General features: G+C 52.5%; 1 protein-coding gene across 5 annotated transcripts in view; it reads left to right on the top strand.

Annotated features, from left to right (window-relative positions):
- ELF5 (E74 like ETS transcription factor 5) overlaps positions 1-14,508 on the top strand; it is a 43,309-nt gene that overhangs the window by 8,504 nt on the left and 20,297 nt on the right. For 3 of the 5 annotated variants that reach the window (XM_070487514.1, XM_044750125.2, XM_044750124.2), the window contains exon 2: positions 9,237-9,361. In XM_070487514.1, coding sequence (XP_070343615.1) covers positions 9,237-9,361 — 125 coding nt within the window. Of the gene's footprint in view, positions 1-2,307; positions 2,544-4,400; positions 4,568-9,236; positions 9,362-14,508 lie in introns of those variants that run through there. The other 2 variants (XM_044750126.2, XM_044750127.2) reach the window with 2 other exon arrangements.

The following is a 14,508-nucleotide window of genomic DNA, read 5'->3' as shown; positions in this document are numbered from 1 at the left end:
AGTGTGACCTAATTTGTGTCACCTGTTGTCACTGTGTGGCTGAGACACCAGGAGGAGGACAGGCTGAAAATTCTAAAATGCTCCATCCTTTCTTCTGGCCCCCCTTCCCCACCCCCAGCCCCCCGCTCTTGTGTTCAGCTGGCGTTGATAGTACAGTTTTTATAAGCTTAGGGTTTGATATCACTCAAGATCTCCACTCCAATCAAATTTAGGTTCACTGTGGTAATGAGACTTAATTAGCGTCAAATTCCTCTTTTATTTTGGTTTTACCTTTTTTTTTCTGCTTTTTCTCCCCAAATCCTTCCAGTACACAGTTGTATATTTCAGTTGTGGGTCCTTCTAGTTGTGGCATGTGGAACGCCACCTCAACACGGCCTGATAAGCGATGCTATGTCCACACCCAGGATCCGAACCAGCGAAAGCCTGGGCCACCCGAAATGGAGCGCACAAACTTGACCACTCTGCCACGGGGCCGGCCCCTTTTATCTGCTGGTCCAGGAGCCTGCAACCTCCCACATGGGCGCTCAGAGATGCCGTATTATACATTCAGGACCATGAGACAAACATTTTGCCGTCATACACACCCACTGCCAGAAGACGTTTCACTCTGAAATAGTTGAGCCAAGACAGCCTAAAAAACATGGTTTCTCCCAGAGTCTTGTCTAAAAACGACAGCAGAGGAATCTGTTTTCCATGAAGACCCATCCACTGAGAGCGCATGTGGGCAGACACAGACAGGAGAAGCACTTCAGAGACCAGCGACGAGGTGGGCAAGTGGCAACAGTGGGGGCTGGAGGGGACAAGCCGGTCCCCCGGGCAGCGAGGAGGAAGAGGCAAATCACAGAGTTTTAGAGCTTCAAGGAGACGCAAAGCCCATCTAATCCAGGTCTTTGCAGGCTCTTTTTAAATGCAGATTCTTTTGTTCAGATGAAATCTTACCCTGAACCTGTGTGTAAAAGCTGAGATGCTCTTACCGAACCAGGGAGGAGAGGCCCAGAGCCTGACCCCTCGGCTCCTGTCCTCTCACCCGCAACAGCCCTTACAAGGGATCTGGGAACCCCTGGGGTTCCTCGGAGCACAGTTTGAACATCACTGTTCTCAGCCGACCTCCTCCTTTACCACTGGGGAAAACGAAGCCCAGAGAAGCTACCTGACTTGCCTGAGGTTACACAGCAAGTCAGTGGCCTGTGTGGTCCCCTCTCCGCCTTCAACCATTTTTCCACAATGACACCCTGAGTTCTCTAATGAACGGGCTTTTGTTTCTCCAGACTGTGTTTGTAGTTGTGTGTTTGTACCCGTGCCCAGCGTTCCCAAGAAAAGCTAACAAACCAGTCCCTGCTCTCACTCTCAAGCTTGGCGTCTGCAGTTTACCCGCACTTCTTGGCTGCCCGAGAGCAGGACACACGTGCAGAAAGGCACAGGTTCTGGCGGCTGTCCCGTGGCCCCAAGGCCCCCGGAGGCTGGCCTCCACCCGGCAGGGTGCCTGCTTGCATGGGGAAGTCCTACCGAGCGGGTCGTTTTCCCAGAGACACCTGAGAGTGGGCATACCCGCCCAGTAGCTGTGACTGAGCCACTAAATCGGGTCGCTTCTCCATCTGCAGGGGGAGGGGACAGGGCGAAAGCCACCACCTGACCATCCCTTTCAGAGATGTCACAAGTTGCTTAAGCTAATGTGTCCACTGCCTGTTGGTGCTTTGAGGGAAAAAGTAGAAGAAAGGCCCAACAATGGGTCTACGAGCGGGCTGTTTCCTTCCCCTGGTCGAGGGCACAACGTCAGGGGGAATGGTCGAGAAGGGGATTTCTGAGTAACGTGCTCCGTCAAGGAAATGCTATGACCGCAGTAGCTAATGCAGGGCTTACTCTGCTCTGCCCCGGGGTTCCTTCACGTGCCCCTCGCAGCAGCCCAGTGGAGAGGCACTGTTATTTGCGTTGGGTGATAAAGCTCAGATGCGCTAATCAAGCTATTTATGGTGGCACAGCTAGAAAATGACGGACCTGGGATTTGAACCCACAGCCATCAATAGAGCTGCAAAGCCTCGATGCCCCATCCTGCTCCATCCTGCCCTTCCTCCCTCCACACAGGAAAAAGCGAGGATGACGTGATGCATAAAAGTGCAGCCCAGGAGGGAGCCTGCAGGACGGGCGCCTGGGCTGGCTCTCGGAGCTGCCCTCCAGCCTGCAGAAACCAGCATTCCCAGCAAACCCAGATCCCGCAGAGCTCCGGGACGCAGGAATTCTCGGCTTGTTTACCGAGTCCCCGGGCGGGGGTGGGGGTGGGGTGGGGGGAGCTGGGCACAAAGGCAGGATAAAGGTAAACTTTCTGCATGGGAGAGCCATTCCCCCTCGGAGGAGCGTGTCACACTGTATGTCACCGTCATCAAAGGGGCTGTGCATAAACCTGAAAAACCAAACGGACCTGTCTGTAGGTGTTACTTATACACAGGGCTGCAGGTGCCCTTATTTCCACTGTTCACCGTGCTGGCAGCGCCTGCCTTCTCTGGCCACAGAACCTCCTCCTTGGACCTACTCTCCGCTGTCCTCACGTAAGCACCTTTTCTTTGCTCTTTTAGATGAATTGGAAGGGGTGTCAGGGCTCAGGGCTCAGGCTGGGGTCCCGGTCTGTCTATCCATCCAGCTGCAGCTCGCCAGCTCTCCTGCCAGTTTCATCAGTCACCGTGCCTCCCGCCCAGGAGCTGTTTGACTGGGACTGAGCTGCCCGCGTGAGAGACATTCTCGCCTCCGCAGGCCACGCAGCCACCCAGCCCCTCTGCCGCGCCCCCACTCCCCTGATGGCTTGCTGAAGCCAAGAGGAACTGAGAGAGAATGCATACAGGCGCTCATTCTCTACCCTCCCCAAAGGTTCCTAAAGCCCTGTCTGCAGGAAGGGGAGCTGGATTCCACGCCTGAAAATATTCCGATTCAGGAGAGCCCACCTGCCCTGGCTGAACTCCTCCTTCCCCAGCGGCCTGCTCCTGGCCCCCTTACGGAAAAGAGAGCTGCTTTATTACAGTTTGCGGCATTTTTCAGGAATTAGTCTGCACAAAATGTCTTAAAAGCAATGCATTTTGCCCCCTCACACCTCCTCAGGATAGAATGCTTCCAGAAAAGCGGCGGTTAGGGTTTTCCACTGTGTTCTCGGGCCTGTGCGCTCTGCGGCGTGTGGGGTCCGCGCACTCGCCCCCTGCTGGCAGCCGCCGGTGGCACATGCCCCCATCCTGTGGAAGCGGGCCGGCTGGGATGCGCAAAGGTCACAGCCTGCAGAGGAGGGCAGAGGTCATTAGATACGACCTCTTCACGGCACAGATGAGGAAACGGAGGCTGGGAAGGGCAAGTGACTTGGGAGGGGGCTTCGTGTTAGAGTCTAGTCTAAAGCCCGGGGAGAAGGCTCTCTGCCGTCCTGCGCTCCCTCCAGAATGCTTTTCTGAGCGAGGTGGGCTCTGGGGGGGGGGGAGAGGTCAGTGTGGGTGTCTGCTTTTCTCAGCAGTCTCAACCTTTCAGATACATTGATGACGATTGACTTTTCCTCCTCTGTGGTAGAATGTATTTGTGTACCATGCCCGTTCCTCTGCGTGTATTATCCGGTTTTGTTAAATCCTCAGGACACCCTGAGGATCACGTGTTAAAATCTCCATTCGAGACTTTGGCTCAGAGAGGGTCCTGGGTTTCTGCCTACTGCTCCTTGTAGGAAACAAAATAGAGAATGTCGGCAGGCTGGCAGTAAGCAGTGTGTCCCACACCCCTTGCCTTGTGGGTCACAGAGGCAGGATTTAACCCCAGTGGAACCCAGTTTGTCCAAAACTGATGAGCCTTGCGTGGGAGCCCACAGTAAACCGTATGGCATACCTTCTACGGGTCTTAGCTGCACCTTCAGAAAAACAACGAAAGACAAGTGAACAAGCAAACTCTCTAAGCAAGCTTCAGAAAAACGAGGAGTTTGTTGGCAAGACGTCAGCAAGTCAGTTCTCACAGCTGGTCTGGTTTCTCCCAGAAGAACAAACACTCAAGCACCCAGCCCTCAGCCCTTCAACAGCAAGTGTCGAAATAGCCCACTGGGCTTTCCTCCATGTGACCCTCCTCAGGGAGGCTGGAAGGGGGAACGGCCCGCCTTGCCCACGGGGCTCGGGACAGGCGAGCATTGCAGGGTCGCTGAGGCTCTGGAGAAGGAAACACATTTTCCTTCCCGAGGAGACTGCCCAGCTCATGGGATCAGGGGAGGCCTTTCCCAGCCTGCCTTTCCATAGTTGACAGCCTTGTGGCCTCGTTGGGCCTGGCGATGTTTGGGTGCGTGAGTAGCCAATGTGTAGATGCTTAATAGGGTGGATTTTTGGTCACATGCCCAGAGCGAAGTTGATGATCTCTGAGAGGGTCAGGGAGGAATTTTCCTCCTCTGGCAAACTGGCCAAGGCTGGGTGGTTTGCTCCTTCCTCTCTCTGGAAGGCTGAGCAGAGGGGCCAGGCTGCTCAGGCCATGGGCGCCACACCTTCGATTGCTGCCTCTGACTCGAGGCGGGGCAGGAAGCCCACAGGCCTGTCCCTCTGACTGTGCGGACCCTCCCTGTGCACACTTGGTGAGTGAGCCGGCTCTCAGGAGGATGAGGAAGCCCCTAGAGGCAGCGGGGACCTCAGCTTCCAAGCCATCATTGTCTCATCCCCAAAGGGACCTGCGGCTGGCCTTTCTCCCGTGACGAAGGGAGCCCACCTGACTCCTCTGCCTTTGTGGGTCGTGTTTGATCCTTTCCTGCTTCCTGGGCAGCTATGACAGTGACTACATTTGGGGGAAACTGATGCCAACAGCTTTGGGTCTGTTGATGGGCACTGAGGGGGTCCCCCGTGCTGGAGGGGCCTGGCCAGCCCAGGCAAAGAATATCCAGAGCCCACTGCTGAAAGTAGTGGGCACAGGAGGGAAGGGGGCAGAGGAAGTCGGGGCCTTTGCAGAGCTCAAGTTTAATCTGTTTGTAGTGGTTGGATTTACTGCAATTTGGCGAGCTTGCTTGACCACAATACCCAAGTATAGCCAAGGTATATGCATATGTGTGTGCGTGCCCACGTTTCGATGTGTCGGCCCAGTTGGGCGGGTGCCTGCAGAAAATCGTAGAGCTGGGGCACCTCTGCAGGCCACCTCGTGACTGTGTCCATTTCATAGATGAAGGATGGAGGCTTGGAGAGGTGCAAGAGACAGAATCAGGACTCCCAGCCCAGGGCCCTTTCCATGATGACAAACCAGGGAGACCCTTGAAAAACAAAAAGGTGTGGCTAGAGCAGCATGCCAGGGCCCCTCCTACGCATCCCCTCTTGTCCTGCTGCCTCTAGGTCTAACCCAGCACTTTGCAGCCCATTGATCATTGCCACCCCCACTAAGTAGCCTTTTGAGATCATTTTTTCTTAATTGTCTCCCCCATGAAAAGTTAATACCATAAAAATACTGCGTATCATTTATGTGCTGTGGCCCTTTGAAGGGTCATGAAAAATAATTTCTAAGATCTTTCTGATGCCCAAGAACCATTTTTTTCCCTCTGGGATCACCCTCGTTGGGAATGGGTGGTCTGACTTCAGGCCGGGCTGACATATCACAGGGCCTCAATGGCCTTGCAGAGAAATGGCGCCCCAAACAGCTGCTCTTTCCCACCCACATGAAAGAAATCTTAAGAGCTAAAATGTTCAGTTATTGCATGGACTTTAGAGGGCCTAAGAAACTGGATACAAAGCAGCATTGTCCCTGCCCTCTCACACCTAGAGCACGCTGGCTAAGCGGCCGAGGGCTTTTGTGGAGAGCCCAGAGTTAACGATACTACTGTACTAGCACAAAAAATACACAATCTGCTGCTGCTTTTATAAAGGACATTTTTTTCCTAAAAGCAAGAAATAATTACAAAAGAAAAATAGCATATTGTATACCTGAGAGAGCCCTTTAAGAAAACCTAATGGAAGTAATTTGCCATGGAAGGAATCACCGAAGGGCCTCAGGTCCGGTGCTGCGGACAGCGGTAGGGGTTGCAGAGCGCGTGAATGGGCTGGGGTGGGGAAAACATCCTTCAAGGAGGTAAAGATCCTATGGATAAAAACTGTTCCTAATTGTTATATATCAAATTCAATTTACCAAATGACTTTTGAGAGCGACATGTCAGGTGTAGGTAGAGAAGCGTGCACTCTTGCGGTCGAGTTTTCTATCTGGCGCATTTCTAACTGACGTTGATGACCAGGGAATGTCTTCTATTTCCTCCCTGTGGAGTGGAGCTCCCCTTCCTCCAGATCCCCCGTGAAGGTCATGGCAGAGCTCTGCCGTCCTCTTCTGCAGTTTTCTGAGCCTCCGGCCCAGAGGAGAGGGGGCATGTTTATCTGTAGCCCTCACTTGGGGGAACTTTTCTGAGGTCAATTCCAGAAAGCAGAAGGGGCCTTGGATTTCAGGGGTCCCTCCCTCCCTCAGCACCTCCCACCCCATCCCTCCTCCTCCCACCTCCCGCTCAGGTTATAAAACCAGCCAATCCGTGGGAAAATCAGAGCCCAAATCAAGGCAGCCTTGACCTCTGCCTAATGGCACTCCCCGGAGATGCATGAGCCTGATAATCTGCCGGCCGCTGTTAACCCTTTCCGGGTGCGGGAAGAAGGCTTCCTGGTGGGCTCCGGGGACCGATGATGGCCCAGAAAGGGTGCCTCCGTGTAAGACTTTGAACTCGGTTGTTTGTCTATGTCAGGAGCACTTACGATGGTGATGATGATGGTAGATTTGCAAACACCCTGAAGAAGTGGTCTTTGGTTCTGGAATCACACAGCCCCAGCCCCTGTCAGTATCGAGGGCCTATGTGATGTGTCATGTGTCTGTGTCTGTGGGCTCATGCACCTGTGAGTGTTTTCAGAAAGGGAAGCAGGTGGGCCGAGAGTCGGAAACTTAACTCTGCAAGGTGACCCTGCCATCCGCTGTGTGTGACCTTGAGCGAGTTACGCAAATTTCCTGGGCCTTAATTTTCTCAACCGTAAAATGACAGGATGAGGGGACAGACTGGACCAACTCAGTACTTTCCAGCCTGTGGTCCTCACACCACTTGTGATGCAGGAGGTAAATCGGGTCAGGAGTGGGCAAACTGTTTCTTAAAGGGCCAGATAGTAACTATTCTAGGATTTGTGGACCTACCGGCAAAATCAAGGATATTTTGTAGTTACTTACACAGTAGTCCCCCCTTATCCACAGGGAACACATTCCAAGACCCCCAGAGGATGCCTGGAACCACAGATAGCACCAAACCCCGTATATGCAATGTTTTCTCCTGTACGTACCTACAGTACGGCATGGGTATGCTGGACACAGGGATGATTTGAGTCCTGGGTGGGACGGAGTGGGACGGCGTGAGATTTCATCACACTACTCAGCATAGCATGCAATTTGATACTTATGAATTGTTTATTTCTGGAATTTTCCATTTCATATTTAAGAACTGCAGTTGATCGTAGGTAATTGAAACCGCAGAAAGCGAAACCACTGGCAAGGGGGGACTACTGTAGTGGTCCGTGGAACCATTTTAAATATAAAATCACTTTTAGAGGCGGGCCATTCCCGAATTAGACGGCGGGCGGGACTGGGCCTGTGGGTCGTAGTTTGCTAACCACCAATGCACATGGGTCGTGGGGGATCAATTTTCATTTAAATGCTTATGTCATCATTTTTATGTATGTTAAAAGAATACTGACTTTCCATTTATAGTGATGATATAAAGTTTTCCTTTTAAATAAGTGTAGTTTGTTAAAACAAAAAAAGGAGTTGATATTTTAAAATGTGTTAAGAAATTATCATGGTGGGCAAATGACCAAAGTTTGGGCAACACTGGACTAGATGATCGATAAGCTCCTGACCAGCTTAAAGCTCCGTGAGCTTAACGTCCCCAGACGCGGCATCTAGCCTGTGCACCAATACTCACCAGCCGTGTGATCTGCAGCTGCTGGATCCCCCGTACAAAATGCGGGTGGAACCAACCTGTCTCATCAGCCCTATTTCGAAAATCGGAAAAGAGAAGTGCGGTGAACAGATTTTTCTATTCTGCCAAACATGGATGTTTTTCCAGAATTGTGGGACTGTGGGAAGCAGCAAAGAGAAACTTGAAAGATGAGACTGGCATGGGCCAGAATGCTTGCCAGTGGGGGCCCCGGGCCCATCCTCTTCTGCCCACTTTCCAGCGCCACCAGACACCTTCTCCCAAGCTTCCCACTCAGCCACGTGCGCGGGGGTAGAGCAGGGACTAGGGTTGTGGGCTTTTTAAACAGACAGCCCTGAGTTGTCACCCAAATTCCAGCCCCTGCCCGCCAGGGGGCGTGTTGCCTGAGCATCCTTCCCTCGTCTGTAAAACGGAGCCACTGCCAGAAGCTTCCCAGAGTGGTGGTTCTGGGGAGACCTCGAATCATAAATGGAAAGGACTAAGGTGCTCAGCACGGAGCCCAGAGGTTTGCTACCGTCGCCACAGGTCCCCGCTCTCTTTTCCAAGATCCTGCTGCTAAATGTGCTGCAGACCCCAGAATCCTCCAGGGCTCAGGGAGGTTACACAGTGTGCACACTGCAGAACACAGAGTACTCGCCCCAGACACTCTCTGCTGGGCTGCTCAACATGTTACATTTCTGCAGTGCATCCTGTGAGCATTCACCAAGTACAACAATTACGATTACAATTATAGTGACAAAACTGTATATATATAGTTTATGTGTGTGTAACATATATAAAACTGTATGACATCAATTCAGGACTTGTTTGAATAAGATAAGTTTGCAACAAACACACACATATACTTTGAGTTTCAGAGCTGTCGGATTGGAGAATTGTGGATAAGGGTCTGTAGTATATCCGTTTATGGCGATTGTTGGCCTATTTTCAGGAGCACGTTGTCGGATGTTAAGGTCGGATGTGAGTGAATAGAAACAGTAGAGAAAGAGGCATATCGCATAGTAAGACCCTCCATCCTCAAACCCCAGCTTTGCCACTTACTGACCATGTCACTCGGGCAATTGTCTCAAGCCCTCTGCCTTAGTTTGCTCATCTATAAAATGGAATAGACGTCCAAACCTCACGGGATGCGGCAAGGATTAAATAATGTCATCCTGGGAAGCATTGAGAGGGCTGCCTGGCTCGTAGGGGACTGCGTGTCAGTGTTTGTCATCATTATTAACAAGCAAGCGTGGCTCTGCTGGGGGCTCCTGTACGGTGTGGCTCCCAGGAGCCGTCACCCACCTCCTCACAGCCTCTCCTACCATTGCAGGATGATGTTGGACTCAGTGACACACAGCACCTTCCTGCCCAATGCATCCTTCTGCGACCCCCTGATGTCCTGGACTGATCTGTTCAGCAGTGAAGAGTATTACCCTGCCTTTGAGCATCAGACAGGTGTGTACGTCTGGAGGAGCCCATCTGAGCTGGGACGGGCTGGGGCAGGAGGTGGTGCTGGGCTTGGGCGGACAACAAGGCCATGCTGGGGGCCTGAAAATGCCAACAGAGGACCAGGGGAGGTCCAGACAATAGGGAGGGCAGTCCCGGCAGAGAGGAAAGCACTGGAATCCTTGCCCCAACCTCTTCCCAGCTTTCCGGTCTGAGGGAACTCCGCTAACCTCTCTGAGCCTCACTTTGCTAACAAGTAAAATGGAGATGATAACGCCAATCTCTCGGAGTTATTATATTTAAACCATGTAATGGGAAGAAATCCTTAGTCCAGAGCCTCGTCTGCTGTGGTGGCTCGATCAGCACGGTTTTAGCTAACATTTGCTGAATACTCGCTATATGCCAATCTATGTGCCACATGTCCATCTCGTCTTTATGAGAAATGGACAATTATTATTCCCATTTTATAGATGAAGAAACTGAGGCACAGAAAGGTGGTGACTTGCCCAAGGTCTCATGGTTAGTTAAGTTTCATGCAAGTTGACTTGAGCACCTGTCTTCTTAGCTGTCCTACGTGGTCATCTCACAAATGATGTAATGCTGTGCTTACTGGTATTGATGCACATTGTTCTCTGAGAGTCTCTCTCCTTATCCCTTAAGCAGGAATGATGGGAATTACCGTGAGGATTAAGGGTGCCAAAATGTGTAAAATATATAGCCTGGCACGGAGTAAGTGCTTAGTAAACATGAGTCTCCTGACTGTCCCCCCGGCCACCCTCCCCACCTTTCCTCCTCTCTTGGGCCAGTTTCTTTCATGTGAGAAGGGAGCACAGGGCCTGTGCAAATCCCATGCCAAAGGGAAGCCTGCTGAGCTTTGCCCCAGCAGCCCTCTGAGGGCTGAGGACCACTGCCCCTCACAGCAGGCCAGGCCAACTGCTGCAAGGCGGGTGCATGCCCCGCGGGGTGGCGATGCAAGTGCTAGTCAAGCTGTCACTCCTCCTGAGCCTTCACCCAGTGCACCCCAGGCTGGCAGGAGGCAGGATGCAGGCAGCGTCCAGGAGAGGCTGAGCCTCCGAGGATGCTGCCAACTGTCCACTACCCCAAGCAAGGCCCTGCCTCCGGCCAGAGACCAGGGCTGCACAGACAGACTGGGGCACTTGCGGATGTCATTCAGTCCTGGACCCACTCCCATCCCCCAGGCACATACATGCACACATGACGTCTCTCACCCTCGTCTTAGGGTTCAGAGAACTGCATCTGCACTTGAGTCATCCACATACATATTATAATTCTCCTTGAAGCCTAGAAAGCACTTCATTTTCCAGAAAGACATTGAGAAATGTACTCGACCCCCTCCCTTTAAGTTGGTTAAGAAGCTAAATTTGAAGGAGGAAAATGAAGGCTTTCACCGCCTGTCCCCTCCCTTGTGTCCCACGATGGTGGGGCCCAGCTCCTGGTCCTTCTCTCCACCCACGCCATCCTGGGGTCCCTCTTCCTGTCGGTTCTGCCGGGCGGTGGAGGGACGGGATGACCCCACCCACCTGTCCCACACAGTGTCCCAGGCGTCGGAACAGCAGCTCAGACTTTGGCACCGGGTGTCCTAAATGCAGTCTGGCTTTGACCTTTGATACTGTGCCATCTTAACCTCTCATGCCTCAGTTTTCTCATCTGTACAATGGAAATAGTAACAATGCCTGCCTCGTAGAGCTGTTGTGAGGGTGAAATGAGTTCATGTGTGCGAAGTGTTTGGGACATGGTCAGGCACGTGGCAGGCACACAAGCGTTTAACAATGAAGAATGAGTTTCAGTTTTAGAAGATGAAAAAGTTCCAGAGATGGATGGTGGTGATGGTTGCAAAACAGTGTGAATGTGCTTAATGCCACTGGACTATACACTTAAAAAGGGTTAAAATAGTCAATTTTATGTTATGCGTATTTTATCACAATAAAAAAAATGAAGAGTTAACAGAAGCGATCACCACTAGGATTGCCAACGTTGCTTAAATCTAACAGTCTTAGATATACAAACACAGCTTTCTCCTGTCTGAGGCCTCTGCATTTCCATCAGTGTAATGAAGGGTTGACCCAGGTCATTGTTAGGATCCCTTCCAGAAGCTTCTCTGATTCCTGAATCAGGCAATATCTCAGATGTAGCCTTTTCCCCCCATCACCCATTCATTGACAGAATAGAAATTCCTGCCAAGGCATGAAGCCAATGAAATACAATATCCTCCAGGAGTGGTCCAGCTTCCTAACAGTCCCTGAGGGGGGAGCCAGCTTTTTTCTTTTTTTTGAGGAAGATTAGCCCTGAGCTAACATCCCTGCCCATCTTCCTCTCTAATTCATGTGTGGGATACCTGCTGCACTATGGTTTGATAAGCGGTACGTAGGTCCGTGCCCAGGATCCCAACCAGTGACCCCCCGGAGCCACTGAAGCAGAGCATGCGGACTTAACCACTGCGCCACTGGGCCGGCCCCAGAGGAGCCAGCTTTTGACTTGCCATCTGGCCCTCTGGATTTCAGAAGGAGCTGAGTGTGTCTCACCTCCTGAAGGTCAAACTTAGGCGTGAAAAGTTAAGTCTCGAGCAAGCACCTGGGCACCAGGTGAGCCTCAGGCCCTTGCTGTCCTCAGAGCCCCACCTGTGGGACGACTGTCCGGTGGTGCCTTCAGTCTTTTTCTCACCCAGCAAGGCAACGCATCGGTCTGTGTCTGCAGAGCCCTCTCAGAGAGGGATGTGTCGGGGGACAGCCAGGTTTGCCTCTGGGCACTGCTCCTCACGGTGCGCATGCTCAGTGGCCAGCCGGCTCTGAGACATCTCCTGCCTCACGAGAAGTTGCATCTCAAATTCAGGGTTGGCCCAGTGGCAGCTTCCTATTCGAGTCTACGTTGGGAGGCTGGCTCTGCCACTTAACCACCCCGTGACCTTAGGCAGGTTTTTCTAACTTCTCTGAGATGGGCTTTCCTCCGCCGACACAGCGTCTGCCTCCTGGAGTTGAGGAATGACGGAGCTTCCACACGTACAACGTTTAGCCCAGCGCCTGGCACACAGTAGGCACTCACCGTGGCCAGGAACACTGCACGATTTGCAGTCTGGGGGAAAACAGCTTGCTCTTGTCTTCATTTTTCATACTGGACGAGAGCAACGCAGGTCTCCATCTCAAGCTTTCCAATTCAGAATTTTTGTCAACTTAGCTCCTTTGAGACCAAAGGGAGGGAAAGAGAGAGAGAAGCGATGTGCCCACTAGACAAGTGATGTCTAGGAAGAATACTCAACCCAGCTGGGGAAACCAGCTGTCTCACGACCTTTCTCAGTGGCTCCAGCAGAGGGCAGCTGACCGGCGCCCCTGTGCACTAACGGCCGAGGGGCAGCCTGCCCTGGGAGCAGGACTTCTGCTTGGCCACCCTGCGGGCTGGGGGTCAGCCACAGACTGCAAACTACTCTCGAATTTCATTAGCTCACCCTGGCCTCTCCTTTGGTTCTTTTAAAATAAAAAGCTAAAAATACTGGAAAAATGTATCGAAGTGTGGAAGGGGGCTGCATGTATTTCACAAGCTTACAATATTTTTTAAAGATTATTTCTCCAATCAAGCTCTGCTAGCCCCACGTCTGACAAGTCACGGAGAATCCTGGCCGCCCCCCCTTCTTTCTGGAACTGGGGCCTGAGCCTCTGCACACCCACACACCCTCCCCTGACTGCCACACTGGCCATGCCCCCAGGAGCGCCCCTTTTGCTTTGGAAGCCTATTTATGCTTTGTCTGCAGCAGAGATTTCTAGGTTGGGGCAGCTCTAGGGGACCCAGGGACCTGGGGTGGCAGCTGAGAAAGCCAGGCTCCGGCTCCCTCCCCAAGCAAGGATCCTGAAGACAGGACAGCGTGGCGGCTATTATAGCGGGGCTGCAGGAACGCTGCCCTGATACGACCCACTCCTCGCTCTGCCACTCCCTCGCTGTGTGACCTCAAGAAAGGGATTTCACTGTCTGTGCCTCACTTTCTCCATTTATTTTGTAAAATGGGCAATGTGAGCATGGCATTGTGTGGAGGACAACCTGAGAAAACACGAAAGGTGTAGTGTGGAAACTGGCACGTACTGTCAACAAGTGTGTCAGCTGTCATTACACAACAGGAGGCTTCAACTGAAGAAAGAACCTTAAAAAAAAAAGTGCAAAACCCCCTATGTTGGGTGTCAGCATCCGGGAGATCTGGGAGCAAGGAGCTGCATCCCACACGGGCTTTTCTGAGCTGGACTCGTGTGCTGAGTATAGAAGTTTGAGAGCAGACGCAAGACCAAGAGTCTAAGAACGTCCAAATCAAAATAGATAAATAAAAAATCCTCTGAGAGGCTGCGTGAGCCCTGGAGCAGCAGTCACACCCCAGGTCACGCCCGGGAGAGGCCTCCCACGGGCCACCTCCTAACTGTCCATACGGGCAGCGGTGGCCCCAGCACTGCCCAGGGATTGGCGCACCTGCCCTCCCAGCTGCAGGCGCCCGGGCCGCGGCTCTGCCCACACCCAGCCGGCCCTCCTGTCTTTTCTCTATCCAGTTTCTTCCGCTGCTCCAGCTTTTTCTCCTTCTCTTGGTCTAAATCATTCCACAGGCCAGGAAGGAAAGCCATGAAGGACCATCGGCCGCGGCCCGACTGGCCCCGAGAGGAAAACTGGAAGCAATTGATCATTTCCGGATTCTCCTCGTAAAGCCCTTCTTTCAGTGACAAAGCCACAGTTGGTGGTGCCCATGCTACCCAGCGCCCCCGCCGGCTCTCTTCTGCACGGCCCCAGGCAGAAACCTCCCGACCCCCTGCGCTGGGGACTCCTGCTGGTCATGGCCAGGCCGTCTGACCCCAGCCACCTCTGACCCAGACCGCCTGCCTCCCCTCCGAGCCCTGGCTGGCTTTGCTCTGCTTGTCCCTTAGTGAGACTGAGGCCCTGGTGGGCAAGGCCTCATTTCTCTGGGAACAAATGCAATCTCAAAATAATAGCTAATGACAGGTGACGGATATCAAAGCTTAACTGTCGCCCAGGGAACTGGGCTCGTTCCTTATGTGCATCTTTCCTTTTCCTTTTCACAGCAAACTTCCCAAGAGGTGGACACTATTATTATTCCCATTTTACAGATGAAGGAAGCTGAAGTCCAGAGAGGTTAGGAAACTTTGTTCAGA

Source organism: Equus asinus, chromosome 17, assembly GCF_041296235.1.
Source record: "Equus asinus isolate D_3611 breed Donkey chromosome 17, EquAss-T2T_v2, whole genome shotgun sequence".
NCBI classification, from domain to species: Eukaryota; Metazoa; Chordata; class Mammalia; order Perissodactyla; family Equidae; genus Equus; species Equus asinus.
This window is presented reverse-complemented; position numbering and strand designations above follow the sequence as displayed.